This window comes from Phycomyces blakesleeanus, assembly GCF_001638985.1.
Source record: "Phycomyces blakesleeanus NRRL 1555(-) unplaced genomic scaffold PHYBLscaffold_4, whole genome shotgun sequence".
Taxonomy (NCBI): Eukaryota; Fungi; Mucoromycota; class Mucoromycetes; order Mucorales; family Phycomycetaceae; genus Phycomyces; species Phycomyces blakesleeanus.
This window is the reverse complement of record NW_017265137.1, coordinates 1,113,677-1,136,071: the sequence shown is the minus strand read 5'-3', so window position 1 is coordinate 1,136,071 and position 22,395 is coordinate 1,113,677. Positions and strand designations below refer to the sequence as shown.

General features: G+C 35.5%; 7 protein-coding genes across 7 annotated transcripts; 2 read left to right on the top strand and 5 right to left on the bottom strand.

Annotated features, from left to right (window-relative positions):
* Nucleotides 1–192: 192 nt before the first annotated feature.
* PHYBLDRAFT_154568 (hypothetical protein) lies at nucleotides 193–1,541 on the bottom strand (the record flags this gene model as incomplete). The annotated part of the gene is made up of 4 exons (XM_018433337.1): nucleotides 193–270; nucleotides 295–1,004; nucleotides 1,253–1,322; nucleotides 1,539–1,541. 4 exons carry the CDS (start codon nucleotides 1,539–1,541, stop codon nucleotides 193–195), a joined length of 861 nt encoding a protein of 286 aa, XP_018295608.1.
* A 182-nt stretch (nucleotides 1,542–1,723) lies between these two features.
* Nucleotides 1,724–2,739, bottom strand: PHYBLDRAFT_131210 (hypothetical protein; the record flags this gene model as incomplete). Its single annotated transcript, XM_018429412.1, has 6 exons — nucleotides 1,724–1,808; nucleotides 1,874–1,989; nucleotides 2,068–2,151; nucleotides 2,235–2,361; nucleotides 2,430–2,569; nucleotides 2,676–2,739. 6 exons carry the CDS (start codon nucleotides 2,737–2,739, stop codon nucleotides 1,761–1,763), a joined length of 579 nt encoding a protein of 192 aa, XP_018295607.1. The 3' UTR covers nucleotides 1,724–1,760.
* Nucleotides 2,740–3,733: 994 nt separating this feature from the next.
* PHYBLDRAFT_179908 (Zn(2)-C6 fungal-specific transcription factor) lies at nucleotides 3,734–6,810 on the top strand. Its single transcript, XM_018438230.1, has 8 exons — nucleotides 3,734–3,839; nucleotides 3,950–4,181; nucleotides 4,287–4,494; nucleotides 4,552–4,722; nucleotides 4,787–4,816; nucleotides 4,905–5,036; nucleotides 5,113–5,845; nucleotides 5,888–6,810. Exons 1-8 carry the CDS (start codon nucleotides 3,750–3,752, stop codon nucleotides 6,614–6,616), a joined length of 2,325 nt encoding a protein of 774 aa, XP_018295606.1. The 5' UTR covers nucleotides 3,734–3,749; the 3' UTR covers nucleotides 6,617–6,810.
* Nucleotides 6,811–11,550: 4,740 nt separating this feature from the next.
* Nucleotides 11,551–12,575, bottom strand: PHYBLDRAFT_92782 (hypothetical protein; the record flags this gene model as incomplete). The annotated part of the gene is made up of 4 exons (XM_018443801.1): nucleotides 11,551–11,574; nucleotides 11,721–11,879; nucleotides 11,974–12,368; nucleotides 12,464–12,575. Coding segments are annotated over 4 exons (690 nt in total), but the record flags the coding sequence as incomplete, so codon positions are not given.
* Nucleotides 12,576–16,649: 4,074 nt separating this feature from the next.
* On the bottom strand, nucleotides 16,650–17,417 carry PHYBLDRAFT_60696 (cyclin; the record flags this gene model as incomplete). Its single annotated transcript, XM_018440685.1, has 3 exons — nucleotides 16,650–16,924; nucleotides 17,065–17,280; nucleotides 17,363–17,417. The coding sequence occupies 3 exons, from the start codon at nucleotides 17,415–17,417 to the stop codon at nucleotides 16,650–16,652; spliced, it is 546 nt and encodes a 181-aa protein (XP_018295604.1).
* A 298-nt stretch (nucleotides 17,418–17,715) lies between these two features.
* PHYBLDRAFT_60695 (hypothetical protein) lies at nucleotides 17,716–18,436 on the bottom strand (the record flags this gene model as incomplete). The annotated part of the gene is made up of 2 exons (XM_018440684.1): nucleotides 17,716–17,951; nucleotides 18,337–18,436. The coding sequence occupies 2 exons, from the start codon at nucleotides 18,434–18,436 to the stop codon at nucleotides 17,716–17,718; spliced, it is 336 nt and encodes a 111-aa protein (XP_018295603.1).
* A 1,885-nt stretch (nucleotides 18,437–20,321) lies between these two features.
* On the top strand, nucleotides 20,322–20,864 carry PHYBLDRAFT_141443 (hypothetical protein; the record flags this gene model as incomplete). Its single annotated transcript, XM_018430594.1, has 4 exons — nucleotides 20,322–20,370; nucleotides 20,466–20,527; nucleotides 20,607–20,731; nucleotides 20,804–20,864. 4 exons carry the CDS (start codon nucleotides 20,322–20,324, stop codon nucleotides 20,862–20,864), a joined length of 297 nt encoding a protein of 98 aa, XP_018295602.1.
* Nucleotides 20,865–22,395: the final 1,531 nt, after the last annotated feature.

The following is a 22,395-nucleotide window of genomic DNA, read 5'->3' as shown; positions in this document are numbered from 1 at the left end:
TTAATCTTACTCACATTCTACAGGCAATAAAACACAGACCCAGAAAAACACAGACCCAGAAAAACACACACACATGAATAGATAGAAAAGAAAGAAAGAAAAGAGAAAGATAACAGACATAATGTAGTTTTTGGATATTTATTGTAAAGAGAAAAAATCTCAAGATTAAAACAGTTCTGGACAAAATAAAATTTACTCCTGGGAACGCTTCTTCTCGAAGGCATCCTTCTTGGCCTGGACCTTGGAATCGCGCTGCTTCTTGTTGAGACGCTGGGGGATAGGGTAGGGCTTGGCGGGGATGTTCTTCTTGGTGAGCTTGTAGACGGGATCGGCACGGATAGCCTCGTGGGCCTCAGTGTACATATCCTCAACCTTGTCAGAGGTGATACCCTGCTTCAAGAAGGTAGAGAACTGCTTCTTGTAACGCTCCTCATCTTCCTCCTCGAGGTACTCCATGTACTCAGCAACATGGACACCATAGATGTAGTTACGCAACAACTCGTCGTCGTTGGTCTTGGACTCGATATCGAAACCGGGGAAACGGTTGCCGGAGTGGGGAACAAAGATACCACCATCGGAAGCACCCTTCATGGCACCGAAGACACGGGCACCAGTGGAGGTACGGGCAAGACCAACATCAAGGAAGGCCTTGAAGGGACGGGGACCATCCTCGATAGCCTCAACCATGGAGACGGTACCATCAGACTCGGTGACACCCTCGTACTTATCGGCCAAACCGAGCTTGGTCAAGGTACGACGAGCAAGGAGGAGACCAGTGGCGTAGGCAGCAGCCCAGTTGGTCAAACCACCCTTGATACCGTAGCGGGGAAGCTCGTGAGAGTAAGCGGCAGCGAGAACAAAGTCACCCTGGAGCTTAGCGTAGACGATCTGACAGATGATGTCCTTGTTGGTGAAACGGACAACGAGTCTGTACTTGGGAGAGTTGTACTTGTTCTTGGCCTGAACGACAAGTCTCTTACGAGCATAGTAGTCGGTCTTACCCTCTAAATTTACAAATGAAGATTAACATTCCAATGTCTCTTTAATCGTATTTGTCTTTTTCTCTTCCTCTCTCTTTATTTCTTTCTTTATTTCTGGTGCGTAATCAGATAGGGGCGAAAGAATAAAAATTATCTCAACATTAATGGGTAGTAAGTCCATTATCAGTTGAACTATGCCATAGTTGAATATCATCCTATTTACGCGCCAGGAAAGAGAAAGAGAATTCGTATAATTGATGTTTTGTGTTTACCTCTTCTTCTACGGTACTTGACCTGGAATCGCTTGAAGTAAGCCTTGTTCTTCTGCTGCTTAATGAAAGGCTGTGGAATTATACATGATTAGATTTATTGTGTAATTTACACATTGAAATGTCTGCTTTTGTCTTGTGCATTCTACAGTGTGGGCGAGGGTGTGTACTATGATTCATCCATCCAATCGATTGACGAATATATCCATCCATTCATTGATCTTTTCGATGTGTACTCGTGTACACACATACGCGCACACGTCTATGTTATATGGTAGTTTATACATACCATGGCGACTCACGAGGGATGAAAAGGAAGGAACTTTTACTTTTGGTAATCAAGGCTTCGATTTCACTCGGCACACATCGGACATTTAAAATTCAATTCAATTTTCCTAAACTGTCATGGACAGAGAATATCCAAATGTCCAAATGTCCAAATATTTAAATGTCTATGTGTATGTGTGTATGTGTGCATATTTATTTATTGGATTTATTCAGCTATTGAATTTTACAACACACTACTAGTCAACATGTCTTTCTTGAGTTGATCAGCAGCCTAATGAAAAGAAAATATAACTTAGTTTTTTTTTTAAAAAAAAATTGACAACTTTAACAACTTACTTCTTTGCCTACGAGATTCTCCACGATTGTTAGAGCAAACAGAAAAGATGTGCCTGGAGCACGACTGGTAATGACATTCTTATCTACAACCACTCGCTCCTGGGAATATTCATAGGCTATTAAGCAAAGAAAAAAAAGTATGTATGAGTTAATTAAAGAATACTTTTGATATATATATATTTAAATATCCTTACTATCAGTCAATTGGTCCATCACAGCAGGATAGGATGTAACAGTATGACCCTTAGGAATACCAGAGGCCTTTGCCACAAGTGTACCTAATTATTGAAAATAGTAATAGTAAGCGTTATATCCCTGTGATACACACAGCGCACGATAGCCAGACAAGAATAATGCTTACCGGCGCAGATAAATGCAACAATCTTTTTTTGATCATAAAGATTCTTTATAATGGCTTGTACTTTCTTATTATCTCTGCATGTATGAGAGCCTTTCAATCCTCCTGGGACAACCCCGGCATCATACGACTACATAATAATAATAATAATGATTACCAAGTAATTGTGATATTGATTCGAATGAAAAAATGCTTTACCAAGTTGCCCTCGAGTTCTTTATCTGTGAGTAGAATATCGGGAAGAATTTTTGTGCCATTTGCACAGATCGCAGGCTTATCTTTTTCCAATTCTACACCAACTACTGTCACGTCAACCTTTGCTCGACGAAGAATATCAGCTAAAAACGTATACACAAACACACACATATATATAAAGACATAATTGTTAGAATACAAAGCGTTTTTCTGTTTAAATACGTGCCTTTGGTTTCTTTCTTTACTCACCAGAGATGGTAAACTCCATTTCCTCTGTGCCATTGGCCAAGAATACGATTGCTTTTTTTGTCATTGCGAAAGAAGTGAAGAAGGTAATATTCTCCAATGGAACAATATAATCATTATTATACGTCATCTCTTTCTCTTTCTTTTTTTGGAATACATTGAATATTCTGTATATTATTTTATTTAATAAGATACACACATGTATATATTGACAGACTATACTATATATACAAGGTTAAGATTATTATAGTTCGTGTATATATGTAGGTGTGTGAGATGTTCTGACTGTTTTGATTACATACACTATATAGTATAATGTATGCTCCCAGACCATTGAATCTGGTACAACCATCTCCGCATCTTTTAAACATCATTATTTGGTTGTGCAGGAATCTTTTTATTTATAGCGCGCGTTTGTGTATATGTGTAATATACAGATACTGTGGTTATTATAATGGGATTCTATAGATTTAAAAGTGGTAAAGAAAAAAGAGGAGGATTGTAGACTCAACAGTTTCCAACAGTGGTTAGGACGTCAAGCTTGGTTACATGTGTTATGACAGCAGCTTGGTGTACACATACAATTTTCTTTTTTTTTAAAACAAAATAAATAAAGTATATTTTGAACTCATAACTTATTGCTATTTTGTACAAGGTGTAAAAATATAGTTTAAACATTATTATTATTATTATTATTATTATTATTGTTCTAGAAAAGAAAGACTTGGGTTTAATTTATAGTAATTATGAAAGATAAGCCTATTTGTGAAATCCAAAATGAGGAGTAAACAGTTTAGATAAGCAAGACCTGTGTGAAATACTAATGTCAATGGGTTGCTTCAATCGTTTCAATCGTTTCAATTAATGCGAGTATAAAGTAGTACTATACACGTGTATTGTAAAAATAAACAAAGGAAAAAAAAAAGGCTTCCGTTGCACGATTTTTCTAAAATGATAAATCCAACTATTGGATAACCGCCAACAACCCCCGGAATGGTATTTTATCTGTGGCTGAATTTCTGCATTTTGCACTTCTTTTCTCCCTTTGCCACCAGTGGAATCTATGTTGCAAACAAAATGGACGAAGACGTGACTTACGAACAAAATGGAACCGGCAAGAAGAGAGTCCGAGCCACACAAGCATGCGTCCTCTGCAGAAAGAAAAAGGTTTAATTAAACACCCAAATCACCACTCACCAATCACCATTCTCGTTTCTCTCTTATGTGTATAAATCTACTTCACTTTCTTGTTATTAATATTTGGCGTTTTGTTAAAGATCAAGTGCGATGGCACCAAACCTGAATGTCTTCATTGTCAGGCTGCAAACATGAATTGTGAATACACTGAGAGTAAAAAGAGAGGCCCAAGAAAAGGATATGTCCAAGTCCTAGAAGAACGTCTACTACAGATGGAAAGTCGATTGATGAGCGAGAACGGCGAAGGTTCTAGGGATCCAACCTTGTCACCTATTACTTCGGGTCAATCTTCAAGCGACATTTACGAAAAAGGTGGAGGAAACCGTCTTCCATTGCTCTCCTTCCGAGCCTAACTCCGAATTTGTCTTTTTTTTTTTATGTATCAAAAAAAATATTACTATTGTTGCTATCTGTAAGATACTAGGCAAACCAAGTATAAACTATCTTATGCCGATCAAACGATTCAGTTACCATCTCTCGACATTGTCCTTCATTTGGTTGACTTGTTTTTCAAATACATAAACTCGGTTTTTCCTCTCATCCACAGAGGAACTCTCAGACAAGCAATTATGAATGGAACCGTATCGAAACCTCTTTTATGGAGTGTCCTAGCCATTGGTGCACGGTAAATGACACAAATAACTCATTCAGCACCAATTGTCTTATCTGAAACAACAATTAGGTTTTCAGAGCACCCCAATGTCAAGACGGATCCTCCATACCTAGCTGGCGAGAAATTTGCAGTCAAGGCAGCATCATTAATAAATTCTGATCTTTTTGAGCCCACTCTAGAAAACCTTCAATTCTGGGGAATCATGGCCTGTCTTGAATACGGAAGAGCATCTGGTTCAAGGTGAGTTTTGCATGTTGGATCTTTAATTTATTCTCAACCTTTTCTTTTTTCTTAAAAAAAAAAGATCATGGATTTACGGAAGTCTTGCAATGAGGTAAGTCAATTGATACAAAAAAAAAGACAGATAGTAAAGAATAAAGAAAAAAAATATTAATATAGCTACCTTTGTTTAAAAAAATCAGATTCTGCCAAGAACTTGGACTACACAAAGAAGACACTTTAAATGAGCCGATTTTGGCATCGGATGGCTCCGTTGATGCGGTAGCCATGGCATTGCGAAGACGTGTATTTTGGAGCTGTCTTTGTATTGACAAGTAAGTATATATATATAAAAAAAAGAGAAACATACAGATTCATAAGTTTAATGTTTTATCCCTAAAGGTTTTCTAGTGCCGGAACCAACAATCCCCAATGTTTTGAGAGAATGGACTGTGATGCAAAGGCACCCAATGCTGCCGAATGTATGATACTTCGCGATCCGTGCTTTTATGCCTCTGTAGACAACAAACCAGTGACAAACGACTCATTGATGGATATTGCAAACCACCACATGCGTATGCAGCAGATATTCGGCGATGTTAATAAATATATGAATCGCGCAAAGTCAGAGTCCGCATCTATTGTCTGGCCGCCGATTGCAGAGTTTTCTATTCTTGATCGTAAATTGCGCGCTTGGAAAGAAAACCTACCTGATCGATTCCAATACACACCAAACACACTAAAATTCCACAAGAAGAATGCAAGTGTAAATTATATCAGTCTCTGGCTGTCATCACATGCAGTATGGTGTTCTAGTATGATGGTCCTTCACCGTGGAAGCCTTGCGCACGCAGACATGAAACCCAATGAAGTACCCGAAGAGATATATGCTGGGATCCAGGCAAGCATTAGTGCGTGCAAGACCAGTGTTGATCAAGCTACAGGAATTTTCAGGGCAATGAAAGACTTGTGTGGCTACAATATTCTTCCTTACATGGGATATTCTGCTTATGTGTTTGCAACGGTCCTCATGACATCTGCTTTTTCAAAAGGGCCTGAAGCGTATAAAAAAAGTGGAGATGCACTCCAGATTTTGTATGAACTTATCGAGGCAAGTCTCTTTTTTACACCTATACACATATATGTATAATATGTCGTGTTCTTGTGAAACTGACAAATAGTATAGGGTTTGAAGCCTTATTGGCTTATGTGCGAGCGTCTGGCAAATATGACCAAAGATCTACTGGCGGCACACAGTCGGTTGTACAAAACAGAGAGCAGACAATCATTTCCATATGGCATCAAGGCAGAAGATGTCGTACCAATGAACTACCGGGGGTCTGTCCAAAACCAGTCAATGAACTCTCAATCACACACACCTGGAATAAACATTTCCTTGGCACCATCAGACATATCTCTATCTTCTCTCTTGACGTCCAATGGCCCTGTCACATCCACCACTCAAGCATATTACAATAAGAATAATGGCTATTTTTCAACCCCGGATTCTTCGTCTTCCGGTGGGTCGATCACAATATCTCAACAGCATCAAAACCAAAACCAAAACCAACAAAATCAACAGAATCAACAACAGACCCAGTCTTTCCCGGTCCTTTCTGAACCATATCAAAACTCAAATCCAAGCTGGGGTGGTGAAGTTGACTTTAACAGCCTAGAATTCTTATACGACAGTGCATTGTTTGGTCAAATTATGTTTGATGCGTCTAAGCCATCAACGATCCCCGTATCTGGCTCCTATGGCTACATGCCACCCATTAATTCTGAATTTTCCACATCTGAAAGTAGTCCTCAGTCTAGTACCCCAACAACTTTCGGAGATACACAAGGACAAAACACACGCACCTCTCTTCAACCATATTTAAATTCAGAAAGGCCTTTGTGGAACTCATCTTAGAACTTCCAAAAAAAAAAAAAAACTTCTTCTGCTTCTGCCTTTTCTAACACTTCTTCTATCATTTCTTTTACCATTTCTTCTTATTGAACCATTCTTTCATCCTCTCATTATTATTACTATTATTACTATTATTACTTCCTCTTATTCTTGTAATAATTTCTATTCAATTGTAACAAAAGCAGCATTCCCACTCCAAAAAAAAAGAAAAAAAGAAAGATAAAGAACGAAAATAAAATTGATATATATATATTACAAGATTATGCTCGAGATAAAACCGATTGTGCTATACTATGATTCTCTGCTGTTGTAGCTGTTGTTTCGAGATATATAATTATTTACAGAAGTATTATAATTACAGTCCTTTGAGAGGATCTGTATTTATAATCTCTGGATCAATCCAATTCCTATCTAGTAATATTTTGTCTTATAAAAAGAATATAAGGAAGGAGTTATAGGAAATGAATGTCATCATTTAATATATTGCGGGTGAAAACGAAACTGAACTTTACCCGTGCCACCATGTGCTTAATACTCAGTTACTTTGAAAATAGAAAACCAGTCGTCATAGCATCCGTTCCTTTACATCGTATTGTTTACCCGGATATACATTGACATTCAACAGATGGAATTCATTTATGGGTATTCAATAAGTTGATCCAATTCTTGATTTATTTTGGTGGGTAAAATGTTGTATAAAAATAGTAAATCCATATTGATATTTTACAAGTAAGCTTTATCTTGCTTGTTTTAATGTATTCTTCAAACAGCCTAATCTTTAATATTTTTCTTAATTCATCGCACCTTGGGTATATGTATATAGGTGTTAAGAAAAGAATTATATTTATTCAAGGTTTTCAATATCAAATCTAAGACTTAGAGTACGATGAAAACATTCTCCTCAAAAGTAAACCCCTGTATATAGCTTGCCTTTTAGATATTTGGTTTTTTAAATTGGTTTTGAAAACGACAAATATAAGCATAAGCCCACAATTTTACTTCAACTTACACTAACTCACTCAGAATTAGAAAGTTTACAAATTAAATTTGTATGAGAATTGCCATGGAAACATTATGCCGATCGATTCATTTGCCTTTTATAGATTTGATTTCCAAATTTTTAGTTTCATTTATTTATGGTCCTCACTATGTCAAGGCTAATATTTGTAAAAGTCGTTGATAAATATAAAATAACGCTAATGACAAAAAAAAAGCTTTTATCAAAATAAGTGTATTTCTTTTACTTTTAATATGTTTAAGCATATAGCTAAATAAAGTTTGACAGTAATTATGGTCTAGATGCGATACATCGCAAGATTTTATAAAGTAAGTGAAATTAATCGATGGCACGTATATAGAACAGCATCTTTAAAAAGTAAATGGGTGTTAGGTTGAATTTTGCTTTCAATCCGAACTTCACTCATATTATCACTAAACCAAAATACTTAAATGAAAATATTTATAGTACCAGCTACGTCTTGAACATATCCGTTTAGAGTGTGTCACTCACCTACGGGACAGCCGCTTAAAACATAATACTGAGTGGATATGTCACTTTCTGGTTGTGAATGTAACCATAATCCCTTCAGTGTTACACTTTCTTTAGAGATCCAGACTTTAATGTTTGTTAAATGTCTCAAAAATAAAATAAAATTGATTATAAAAATAAGTATCAAAAGTTAATTTTTTTTGAAGACGATTTTATTTTGAAAGCGATATATTTATATTTAATACATAATTAAATATGTCGGGCCATATATTTGAGCTATACCCTTATAGAGATGATTGGTTTCGGGCCTAGCAAAGTTTCTTGGTGGCTTACGCTTTGCAAAAAGAAAGTAACCAATATCTACAGTAAGATCAATTGCGCTCAGTCTATTTTGAGTAGTAGGAGATGGATCGAAAATATAGCTGCATATTGCCATTGTTGTACCCAAATGTATAGCACTTTATTTGGTAAAAGTATTTGCTACAAGTGAAGAAGAATAAAATGTGCCAAAGCAGTGCTGAAAAAAATAGTAAGGGGGAGGCTCCTATCTTTAAAACTTATGATTAAAGGTCTATTTGATGCTAGTCCATTGCCATACTATATTATTCCCTGGTAATGTATTTGCAATTTCTGTAAATATGCTTCAAGTATTTACTTTTCTACATTTTTTTTACTGTCCCTTACTACTATATATATATACCCACTTCAATTTTTAATAACCAAAATTGTCACCCGAAGATGTGGCAAAAGGGCAGAATAATTGCTCTCGATATTGATGGAAATACGGCTGCCAGAACTGTGTCTTAACTAAATGCACCAAAATCGAAAGTTAGGTTTTTCTTAAAATATATATATGAAAGCAGGCTGTGCTGCAAACAACATATCTTATCAAAGAATGCTACTTCTCCCACCCATATATAGCTTTCATATAAACTTGAGTATTAAAAGTACTAGTAACAAACTTTTAATAGCATATTGAATAAAGTCAGTTCTAGCCTAGAAAATACTGTCAGAAAAGTCACCATGAACAAAGTTCTATATTTTTGTATAGTTTTGACAAAACTTAGGCTTACAAATCGCAAATCTTTGACCGTTTCACTTGGTATAAAACTAAGAAAAACTTGAATAAACGGTGGTAAATTGTCATTTAGAGCAATGAGCCACATTTTGAATCTTACAAGATGAATAAAAATAGTCAGGTCTGGTGTTAAGTTGAAGAGAAGTGGAGCATAAGCTCTCTTGTCCCAAAGAGGCAAAGAAATGAAAGAATGGCGATTGATAAGTGTTGAGTTGGTGTAGTGCAACGTTGTCAGAAAAAGAAGAATAAACGAAAGTTTCCAACGAGTTCAGAAGGTAATATATATATAAAGACCGAATTACTGTGATAACGCTCAGGTCTATCCGACAGTAAAGAAAGGCAGTGGAATATATAAATATATAGAAGAGACAGATATATCAAGAAGTATGCTTATACATATCGCTAAGAGCGGATCTAAGCCGGTGACAATGAAAATAGATGTATAAACAAAGATAATAGAGGGTTTGATCAATCAAATAAGGGTAGATGAGGACACATTTTATTATTGCTTCATCTGAAGACTTTTATACCAGAATAATCTATACTATTTTGTTGTAAAGCTCTTATAAATTAGTGCCAATGATAAAATACAATGTACAAGGATATGCTTTGTGCAAGGGATTGGGGGAAATCCTGCAAAGAGTGTCATACTTCTTTGCAGAATTTTTGTGGTCTGGGGTGTGCCTGGTCGGGAGGACTTGGACCACTTGTTTTTGTAGATGAAAGCCTTGGTAAACCAACTTATATGAAGGTTATTCGAAGCCGTCTACCCAATTTTACATAACATTTCTGGTGCTAAGAGCTGTAGTTATAGATTTCAGAAAATAATATCAAAGCTTATAATGTAAAGGTTGGAGAAATATTCCAGAAAGAGCAAGGACTGGATGTTTTGAATTGATTCCCAAATAACCCAAACCTGAGGCTTATGGAAAATACGCGAAGAACTTTTGAAAGAAATCTTAAGAAAAGATATTCCCAGTCAAGAAGCTTGGATGAGCCCAAGGTAAATTTATTTGAGTATTGCGATATCCAAATATATCTTTATAAATTTCTGCTTGAGTATGTCCAACTATTTGACATTACTTTAGCAAAAAAGAACCTTAAGCAAATTTGGTATGAGAGTTACTTTTTATGATTATGGTATTAATATTTATTCTTTCAAGTATCATACTTCAATAAGCATTGTATATCTTTAGACATGGATTTGAAGGTGAGATATCCTCTTTACCATTAACGGATATTAAAAGGTGCGAAACATTTCTTTCGGACCCCATACATATGAAGTTAAAATATTATTTATATAAAATATAATATCAAATACTCTTTTTGGACGTTTGCTTTTTTGTTATAAACCTTGTCTGAGCAATGCAGACGTTTTGTATCAAGCCCACGTTATTTTTGGCTGGAATAATAGGAGTGAAATAGGCCGGATAGTTGATATATAAAATAGGACACGGGCTACAGTTTTATTTCTACACTTTCCGTCTCCAGATAATTTTGCTCTATATGGTGACAAGTACCACTATTCTTCTTGAATTAACCCCCTACTTATTCTATATATATATATATACATATTTATACATGCTGTGCATCTTTACTTGATTTGGTATTATGTGCTAGTATGAAGTCACCACCCTTCTTCTTCTATTTTCTTCATTTCTCTATTCCTCTTTCTATAGATCAAAATTTGTGACAATTTATCCAATCATTTCTTTCTTTCTTTTGCGTTTTTTTTACCAAAGCAATTATACGATAGCAAGATTGCCATATGCGTATATAAGAGTAATTAAGTGAGTAAATAGGTAGATAGGTAAATAAGTAATTAATTACATGATGATTATAGAATGTATATCTTTAAATGATTTACAATGAATAATAATAGGTAGAAACAAAAATAAAGAATGATGCTATAAAATATATTGACTACAGGCGAGAATTGGCCACTGTATTTTCATGAAGAGTAGAAGGTGAATCAGAGTCACCTTCTTCTTCTTCATTTTCATCGCCCTCAGACCCTTCACTGCTCGTGTCGGAATCTCTGATGTCTCTGATTCGGTCTAGTGCATCTAGCACAACAGACCCTTGGCGCGCAATCCTGTGAGGGTGGCTTCCCTCCTCAACTTCAATATTCTCGCGTCTGTTCTCAAAATCACGACGGGCATAGAAAGTACCAGCAGGTCCATCCATTGGTGACTGGAGAGGATGAAGCAAAGATTGGTGTCGAACAAGGGGTTGAGGAGCCATTGTGGGAGCGTGTGGAACACCATCAGTTTCAGGAGGTGGTGCCTGAATAGAACCTTCTTCTTCTGCATACAGTGCCTTTGCAGCATCTGTAATGGCAAACGGAAGAGGAATTTCTTTGATAGCACAATAGGCACCGCAGTTATTTAGGTGCTAGAAATACAAAGTTTTGTTTGTTTGTTTTTTTGGTTGGTTGGTTGGTTGGTTGGTTGGTTTGTTTGTTTGTTGTTTTAAAAATAAAAAATAAAAATCAGGGATAAGTAAATCATGTTCTGTACTGCAAAATAAAATCTGCGTACCTCATTCTCAAGACGAAAAAAGTTCCACTGCAGGCGTCGAAGTGCTTCAACTACTGCAAGAATAAATCCAAGTAATTGAGGATGAATCGCAAAGTTTGCCAGGTTTAAAGTCCATGCAAATCTAAGCAAAACATTAATAGGCACAGCCACATAGTAAGCCTTTTAAACATAAAATAATTATACAAAACTGTTAGTCCTTTGTGAATAGGCAAACAAAAAATAAATTGTATACATGTATACAACTCTTAGTTACCCATTTGTAAAACACTAGTTCATTGCGCAACAAATAATGTCTACTGTTTGGTCTCAAAAGTCCCCAATCCATCTTAATGTCCCAGATAGATGTGTACGCTGAATTGATCGAACAGGCCACAATCCACAGGATCTTTAACCAAAGAAATGCTATCAAACAGAATAGATAAGTAATCAAGAAATAATATAGTACACAAGTTGTAGACTTACGATATATACGTCTGGTTCCCGTTGTCATTGCTGCTGCAATACTGGTAATATATTTGCACCCGTTTTGGAGATGTACAAATTCACTAGAGTCTTTGTAACGTCGTATGCACTGCAACAGACGCCACCAAGCGGGAACTGAGGCAAGGACTGGTGTTGACCACATCTGCATAACAGAGCAGTGTGCACCTAATAAACAGGTATTGTAAATAAACACCCCCCTTGCGTTTTGTAATATTCTTTTTTTTTTAAAAAAAAAGAAAAGAAAAAGAATTGAGGCTTACCCAAATCTTCCCAATGCCAGCTGTAGGCACAAAAAAAGTAGGCCAACGTCCAGAATGAATAAGCCAAACTATTGAGCTCATCTGCGATAAAGAAGTCTCGGAATTCAACGGAGTAACAGTAACTCATAAAAATGCGTGCCTGTTATTATAATTATGATTAGGTTTACGATGAGCAGATAGCTATATTAAAGCCAAAGGCTTATTATGCTGTTTATTTACCAAGGTGGCACCCAGCCACTTTCTTGCAGAGTAGTATAGAATTTTGAACGGGCACAAACAGATAGCCATTAAGATAATAAATAGTATCATTGGGCACAAATTAGACGGAATGGTCGGCGCAAGACTCTCTGAAAAGTCGATGTACATTATGACTGACATGAGAAATATCATCAGGGAAGGTAACTAAAATAGGGTGTTGAATGTTTAATAGCTTTACACAAAAAGTGCATACACACACACGTATATATTGTATTCTTACTTCTGCAAATTGATCATGGCTAAGGTTAGTTCGAGGATTCAGCTCAAAGATAAACTTGTAGTTGATACGAGACTTGTTCCAGACAAATGTATTGACAGCAAATCCGAGGCAAAACAGAATTGGTAGAGAAAAACAGGCATATATTTGGAGATTGAATATGATACTTGGCTCTACTTGATACTTGAGTTTTTCAGATGCTAGGTACAATAAAATAAAGTTAATGTCATTCTATAATCAATTGAGTGTAAAGTACCTAATGAGAACACCTGATAGAACATTGCAATGGCTGCACCAAGAAATAAACCGATTCTGAGGGTAGTTCCCGTGTAACTCTACAAATATATATATATATAAATAAGAATTAGAATTAAAGTAAAGAAACAAATTTGCCTTATTATTGTGGTGAAATTGGGTTGTAAATTTCTTGCTTACCTCTTGCTTCTCAGGTACACGAAGCTTGGCCATTGCACGCCTTCGATGTCCATTAGCAAACTCCTTTACGAACAGATCCTAAAGTATTTAATGTTGTTGTTTTGTTGTTGTTTTTTTTTTAAAATAAAAAAGTAAAAAAATAAAAAAATAAAAGACTTGTCTGGTTAGATCGTATGCTCTCAAGTGATAAATCTTGTATGTGTATTACCTCTGTGGTTCGTATGGCTTCATCTAATTCGTTAGATGTCACCCAGTAAGAGCGCCTTACTTTTCTCATGTAAGGAGTGCTGGCTACCCAACCAGCAGTCTATTATTAAAGTTAATATCAGTTCACGGCTATTTTTTTTTAAAGAAGAAAAAAAAAGCCCAAAAAGCCCAAGAAAATGTATTGTATACTGACTCACCTTGTCAAACTTCTTCAAGATCTTTCGGAAGCCAGTTTGATTGAGGCTCTGAAAGATGTGCAATTACGAAGGTTTTTTTTTGTTGTTCAGTCAGTTTGTGTGCTACAATTGAACAGCCTTGAACGACATCATAACTCACCTTGTAAGACCGTAAGAGCTCCATACTCCGATAGAATTCAGTAAAGGCCTTTTTCAATCTACTTCTGGCAACCTGGTGATTTGTTTTTTTTGTATCAGCCCAAAAGCTTTAGTATAGCAAGCACGATTGCTTTTTTTGGAGTGAAAGGATCTAAGTTTGCTTACATTGTAACTCATATGGTTATCATACTTGACTGACAAGTGAAAGCCATCAGGGCTGGCGACTCCTGGTCTGTGTCCCGTTATCCAATGTAATGGATTAAATGACCCGTTCTCATGGTAACGGGCATCAGCTAGCTGTTATTAAATAAAAAAAAACCAATTTTTGAGTTATTGATAAACTTGCATATACAAAGTAGAATAAGTGTATATATAAAGTCTGTTGCTGTACCTCCATTTCGGAAAGTTGTACCCCGAATTCTGATATCAGTCGTATCTGTATCTTCAAGGCTTTCAATTTTGCTACGGCCTCTGACTCTTTTTCTGTAAAAATAGAATGAATGGCTGAGAACAGAACAATCTTGTATACTTTTTTTTCTGAAAGATTTCTCCAAGCCAAACATAATACAAAAGCTTATTGTTTGTTACCTTTGTAGAATCGAGAGATTTTCTCGAATTCTTGATCCAAAGCATTAAAGAAGGCGCGCTCGGCATCGTTTGCTCGAAGGTGTACTTCCTCAACAGTGGTAGGTGCTCCTGGGTGTGAAGATCCTGTAAACGTCAAAAGAGAAAAAAAAAGGCCGTGAGATCCGACATGCAATAAAAGGAAGGACACGTGTGGTCGAGTGGTCAGTTACCTGGATAAGATGTGGTCCGGGTCAAATCTGCGTCCTCCCGCATAAATCGGGTGGATAATCTGCGAAACAGTGAACCCGAAACGGTTGACTGGCGTCGATGGAGGCTTGATCCAATATCAGGAGGCAGTGTTGCTGAGTGCAATCTTGAATGTCCATAAGGTCCTGGAAGACCTGGCTTTGCGGGCTTTTGGAGATCAGGATCCACAGTGTGTATTTGATTGTCGATTTCGGTTTCTGGATCTCGAGGGGCGTAGTTTTCGTCAAAGAAAGTTGATTGAGACTGACTAGCGACTTTTTTAGCCTATAAAGAAGGAAGATATCAGTCCAAGAACTACATATTTCTCTAAAAATTTATAAGAAAGGATTACCTTTGCTATATTCTTTAGCCTTTTCTTTAGACCGCTGTAGTCAATGTAGGCTCTTTTCCACTCTGGAACACTCTCAGCCTCGAGTTCCTTTGCAAACTTCATGAGACTTGGATTTGGTTAATGTAAGTTAAGGTATGTAGATATTTATAAATATATATATTTATATGTGTGTGGGTATGATATACATATGTATATGTATGTATATATGTGTATATATTGCTGTACGGTATTCTTTTCGGGAAAGATAATTGTGAAAGAGATAACCGGTTAAAAAGAGAAAACGGCTTATTTTATAGGTGAGAAATGTTGAAATCTCGACGTGTTTCTGTCACGTATATTCCCTTTACACTTGTACCGCCAGCACCACTTCGATACCCTTATTTTCTCAAATGAGATCAGTGTCCCACACACGTCATTACTTACACCTCATGCTACTGGTTACTATCCCTTCTTTTAAAATAAATAAATAAATAAATAGGTAAATAAAATAACAATAAAAGACAAATACATATATACATATATACATATATACACAAAGATCTTGTTTAAATAGGATATATTTAAATATATATATATATATATATATATACTTTTTTAAGAAGAAAAATTGTGCGAATCCATGGCAATCTTTATTTATTAATTTATTAATTTATTAATTTTGCTGTCATGGAAACATATTAATATGATTACTACTATTAATATTACTGTGCAGTAAGTAATATATATATATATATATATAGATTATGTATATAAAGAGTCTTTTTTATTATAATTATTATAATATACTTACTCTCATTGATCGACCTGCCCACTCGCTAACTCACTAACTCACACTCTCACTAACTAGTTCACCCATTCTCTCATTTACTCACTTACTACTTCGTATGCACGCACATGTATATTTCATACACTTTTATTAATGTTAAAATTATTGGGGGTGATGATCCTAGCCAATAGAATATGACTTATTTTGCTGGTTGAGAGAAAATTAATTAAAATAGATCAAATAGGTATTGCAAAAAGGCCTATTGAAAAACAACGTGCCTTGTTGTCTTGCTTTGCTGTCACACAGTAACAAAACAAAAAAAACCCTGTGTCGATCACTTTTAAGTTCCTGTTTTCTATTTTATATATATATAAAGAGATGACGTGAGGCGATAATACAATATAGTACAATAGAGAATATAAATTAAATTAAATTAAATAATGAGGAATCTTGTTTGATTTATTGTATATCTCTCTTCTTCTATTTTTCTTTCCCTTGGATATTAATTGCCTAATATCATAATGTAAAGATGCTTATTATTATTCTTATTATTATTATTTTCATGGTGCATATAACATGATATAATATAATATAATATGATATGATAAAGTATCAATATTACTATTATTTATTATTTATTATTAAGAATATAATATAATAATGATTTATTTAAATTGACTAGCCAACTATTAAAGAATGCTATACAGGGTATTATTATTGTGGATTATATAGTTCGAAAATATAAACAGGAGAAAATAAAGCTAATAATAATAATACAGAAAGAAAGAAAGGATAACGGAAATTTAACAAAACAAGGAAGGTGAGGGAAGAATAAGAGAAATGTCAAAGTTGAGATTTCGTAAAAAGGTAGCCATCTCATCAGGATGAATGTGAAGATCCCAATGGAGGAAGCAAAGAAAGCCAATCTCCATACGGGTGATCTCCTTAATAGACCAGACATCGCCTGCAGCACGAACCACCTGACGTGTGGACAGACAGTTATCGTCACTATATTTGCTGGCTACCAACAAGCTGGCCACAAATATACGGTGAGCAGCTTCAGGTTCTGCCTTGTAACCTTTTTTTTGAAAATCAAATGAAAATAATAATGTTAGCAATAGCAGAGATTAATTAATTAAAAGAAAACAATCGAATGACTAAACACACACACACACATACACACATACAAGTGTGTATATATAGATATAGATGTATTACCTGCAGGTAGACCATTACGAAACCGCTGGACGTACATAAGGGCCATTACAAGGTGAACCGGTAAGATATTGCATTTTTCGGTTATAAGTTGGATAAATGGTACGAGGTCCGGAAGATGGCTAGATCTTCGTTGGACGCTTTGATTATCTGATATTGGTGTAGTTGGAGGAATAGCAGCTGGATAGAGAATTGCATCAAACGAAGAAGAAGCAAAATCTGAAAACAAAATAAAAATTTAGCAAGATTAGTACCAGTTTATTTATTTAAATCTTCCTCAATTAAAGGTTGAATATTTTACCTATGAACCCGGGTGGAATGGGTAATCTTGCTGGTGGAACTGGTGCATGAAGCATCGATAGCTTTGGGTGCTGGGAAAAGGTGGATTGAGGGAAAAAGAAAAAGAAGAGAAGAAAAAGGGTGGTGAGGTTGGGCCACCTGGGCTTTTATAGGCACAAATAATTATAGAACAATAATAATAATAATCCAGGTCAGCCAGATCGTTTAGCCTTGTTGCAGTGATTGTTTGCTATATTTTATTTTTATTTTTACAATGACTCCACCCCCCAAAGCTCGTTTTCCAATTGATCATAGTTTCTTTTGACTCCGGCTGAAATTCACTCTTGTATCACTCAAAATCCATTTATAATGTTATCATTGAAGTTCATTTATGTTATCATTAAAGATTATGTTATCATTGAAGTTCGTAATTTTATTGAAAATCCAAATTAACCAAATGCCCACCAAACTTTCGACTTGACAGCGCCCTTTTATATTCTTAAATAACCAACCTGTACACTGAACACCAGTCTTTTCCCATTCCTCTTCCAAGACCCTTCTCAAATCATTCAATGAATCAACTTCTGGTCGTATTGTTTCTTCTAGCCGTTCTAGAGTATGCCGGATATACTCAATGGGATTCAATTCAAAGTTTTGAGCGAATTAGTACTCAAAACATCCGATCATGTGGCATTCTTTCCACCATCGAGCATATCTATTTGTATGGCAAGTGGCGCCGTTTTCTTGTAATAAAAAGGACCCGTTCTCTTTCTCTCTCTCTCTTTGTGATTTCTGTGAACCAAGGATGGAATTATTTCACCAAAATATCATCATAAACGCTCTGGTTCATAGTACAATTTAATAATGGCCAAAGGTACAAACCCCCTTTCCATAAAAGCGGCCCCCCACTTCTTCCCCATCTTACTGTGGGAATACCATTTTCCAACTTGTACTGCTCTCCAAACATTCTAATCACTATCCTGGAGTTTCTCTTACCTTTTGAAGAGTAACGAAACTCATCGGGCCAAATGATAGGGACCCATTGATCACGCGTCCAATTACAGTGATCCTGCGCCCAAACCAATCTAAATTTCATGTGCTCTTTAATAAGCGTAGGTATTCTTACTGCAATAAAAGATCTAAAACCAAGATCCTTCACACAATTTATCAATGTTGGTCTACTAACAATTATCGCAGTGTTTCGCAATTCCAATCTCAATTGATCAAAAGTAAAAGGTTTCTTTCTTATAATTTTTCTCAAGTGATAACAAGCCCTTTTTGTCAATATTTCTTTTGGGACACTAGAATGCCACTTAGGCTAAGGGCTACCACTCTGGGTACTGTACGAAAATACGATTTGCAGAATCAAAACAAAGACATTTCAGCTGCTTGTGAAAATCTAGCTTACAGTTTGTCTGATCTTATTAAGGTAAAATAAACTCCAATATATTATATATATATATATCGATTTTTCTTGACATAAGCTTCTTAGCGTTGTTTTCTGTTATGATTTGCTTCGATTTGATAAGTTGATTAAAGTAATGTGTGATGAATGAACAAAGTCCAATTTGAAGTATGCGGATATTTTTCTTTGTTTTAAAGGAGTGCCCAGAATGAATTCAGCAGGACTGTAGTTTATTTGTTAGATTTGCTGCTGTATGTAACAAGCTAAACATCTTTATGCCAAACACGCTTAAATACCAACCACTTTGATCACTGAGAATGCCCTTTCTGTAACATTTCAGAGACATGCTTAGAGTTGCCCATTTAATACTAGAAAGTGAATGCTGGCCCAAATACGAGTGGCATTGTGGGGGGCAATAGCAAGTAGTAGACTAGAATTACACAAGTTGTGTCAAAAACATATGTCCACAAAAAAACTTTATTAATTCACACGTTTATACAAGTAGCCTCAGGATTTGCTATTTAGCCACCAGTATGATGACGTTAATTTTTTGACGACATACTTGTATGCGTCAGAACAAGCAAATTAATTACGATTTGTTGGTCAGCTAATATTTACATGAGCATCTTGACTGATGGCATCATTCTTGTAAAGTAGAGCTGGTTGCACCCTGAGCATGGTCCATTTCAGATAGAGGGACCCATTACCGCAAGATTGTCTGATTAACTGAAACAATTAGTTGAGGAGCTTGTCGGCCAAACAATAGATTGCAAATCAATCAAGAACATGCTTAGAATGAGTGAAGACAGCGGCCTGCTAATATCACCTCAACAACTGAGCTTCCATTAAGATAATACTGCTAATCACTTGATATCTTTACCGACCATCCAAAATCGTTACGGATATCAAATTATAATATCAGAAAGAATGAGCCAGAAAAGCATGAAAAGGACAACTTGCAACAGGCACATATTCAGCCAAATGCTACCGTTTCGGTGATGGGTCTAAAAAGCGCTTGATAGAGGGGAATTAAGATATGAAGGTAGGCAATTCATGCATCATTTTAGTTTTCTTTAATGATGAAAGCAGTAGAAAGAAAACTTCCGTTCTCCTCTTAGAGTTCTGGTGTAGAAGAAGAATACACATAGATGTTATAAGCGAAGTAAGCGAGAGATACGAATAGTCCTTATATGATGCAAAAGATCCGTTTAATCCTAGTATCATTGTGGCAAAGTTATTATCAATGATGTATATGTAGCTTCCTAATATAAGAAAGATACTTATGATAGTTTTATAGAGCCAATATTCTTTTGTAAAAAAATGGGAGGCGATTTAATTACTATACTCCTTCAAAGAACCTCATATCACCCAAAAAGCCTGCTCGCAGTTAAGGCGATCATGGTTGTCTTAGGGACTTATTTGAAATACGATTGTCTTTAGATTTAAGAACAAGTCGCAGTTCTGCGAATCAAACGATATTTAAAGCCTACCGAGACGAGCAAGATGCAAATTCTTACATTAAATCTCAAAGGGTGCAACTTCTTTTTGAAATGGTGCACTAGACTCTGACAGTTTCATGGATACTCGAAAGATTTGGACATTGTCAGGCGAAGGCAATGTTATTGGTATGATTCTGCATATCCTAACAGACTATTATCAAACCTGTCGAAGATCAACTCCAATTAATCCAAGTCATGAAAGGACGTTTTTTTTTCTGAAGTTATTATCCCTATATTTAAGAACTTTGGTGTTATGGCTGGGAGCTTAAGCGGTTCATGGCGAGTAACTCTCTTTATTAGATATATAGAAATAATAAGAGGATTAATTTTTTTCTATACTTAAAGGTGTGAGAAACAACTAGCTGGATCGAGACGTGTATGGCTTACCCATGGATGATTTCAGAGTGCCTGGAATTAATAGAAAGCTCCTTGATGGTATTTTAACAAACGAAGCAAAAACTTTAGCAATAATGTTGGAATCTTCGAGGTAAGCTAAAGACTCTTTTTTCTGTAAAAGATTTATCAGTTCTGTAATAAGACTAAAATAATGTTTTACTAGATCCGAGGACATCGCTTCCCATAACATAGATGACACTTACAAACAGCTAAAAAGTACATAATTGCATAGTACAAAATGGGCTCATTAAAGACCTTATAAAATTACAAATCCCCTGCGTTTCTGTTATTGAAAGCTTCTTTACGCTTTGTTTTACTACTGTTTACGACAACAACAAATGGGAGTTTGTGGATCAAGGATAAATATTTACCTCTCATGTGCACACGAGCAATTATACGCACGTTTACATTTGACAGCCTAAATAAGCCTAGGCTTCTTTATTATTATTTTTATTAACAAGTTGTGTTACACAAATTAATGATATTCTATCCTATTCAATGTCAATTTTTTTTGTTGAATAGTAAAAAGAAATGAAGGAAGCAAAATATTACTCCATCGTATAATTTTAATGACTCATGATGTCGATTGTGGGTAGTATTGTATAAGACAGAAATTATGTCAATTCGTCTTTTTGTTTTTAATAAACTTTTTACTCTTACCAAAGTATATATATGAAATTTGTTTAGTCTTTGAAGAATAGTTGACAGAGTAACAAAGGTGGTCCTTGTAAATGTAGTCAAAAAACATATGTATATTTGGGGGGGTATTGTTGTTTAGCCGATTCCAAAATTTTACTGTACTGAATAAATTAATTTATTTTACCTACCAAAAAAAAATTGGTATCTGTGTGTGCGTGTACGGAAACTTGGAAACTATATTTGACGGTGCTTCAAAGCTTACTTGGTAGGACAGAAAAAGAAAAAGAAACTTTTGGTACTAAAACCACTTTTTCTTAAAAATCAAGAGCGAATCAAAGCATGGAACTTAATAAAGTTTGTTACACCAATTAGTAAGTATAGTATAGTAGTCAATTTATTACCATAACAATTATATAGATAAAGAGATTACATAGTGTTCACACAGATTGGATTCATCAGCGTCTTGGACTCCAAGAACAATCCACATTAGCCATTTAACACGGCAAGAATAAGAACCAAATAAACAAGTTAAAATTATGTAAGTTATACTCCAATGCATTTTCTTTTTCTTTTTTGGTTGGTACCACAGACCAACTTCTTTAAGTTTCAATATATATATATGTACACCATTATATCACTTTAATTACATCAAGTATAATCCAGGTTTATTTTGCACAACACACCAATCAATGATTTTATCTTCTTTCGATTGTTGACCCCAAATATTATAATGGGTGCCCTTACCCCGAGAGCCGAGAGGTCCTGTCCCCTCTTTTTTGTTTTGGAATTGGAATTGGATGATAAGGTCATATAGTCCCATTCGTGAAACATCTGTAGTATCAGAGTTGCGCAAAATCCTTAAATTTTACAATAAATATATGTATATATATTTAATATTTACTTGCCCTGAAGTATTATAGAATATTCAAAATAAATGAATATGTTAATTACATTTACTCTATTTGGCATTCAACCTTTGGAAAGCTACTCGTTTAGATGAATTTCTTGTTTAATAAAGGACAGCCAACCTTGAAACCAAATTAGGGTCCGTGAGAAGAAGAAGAAGAGAAAGAGAGAAAGAGAGAGAGAGAGAAAAGGTGGTTTCATCAGGAGATA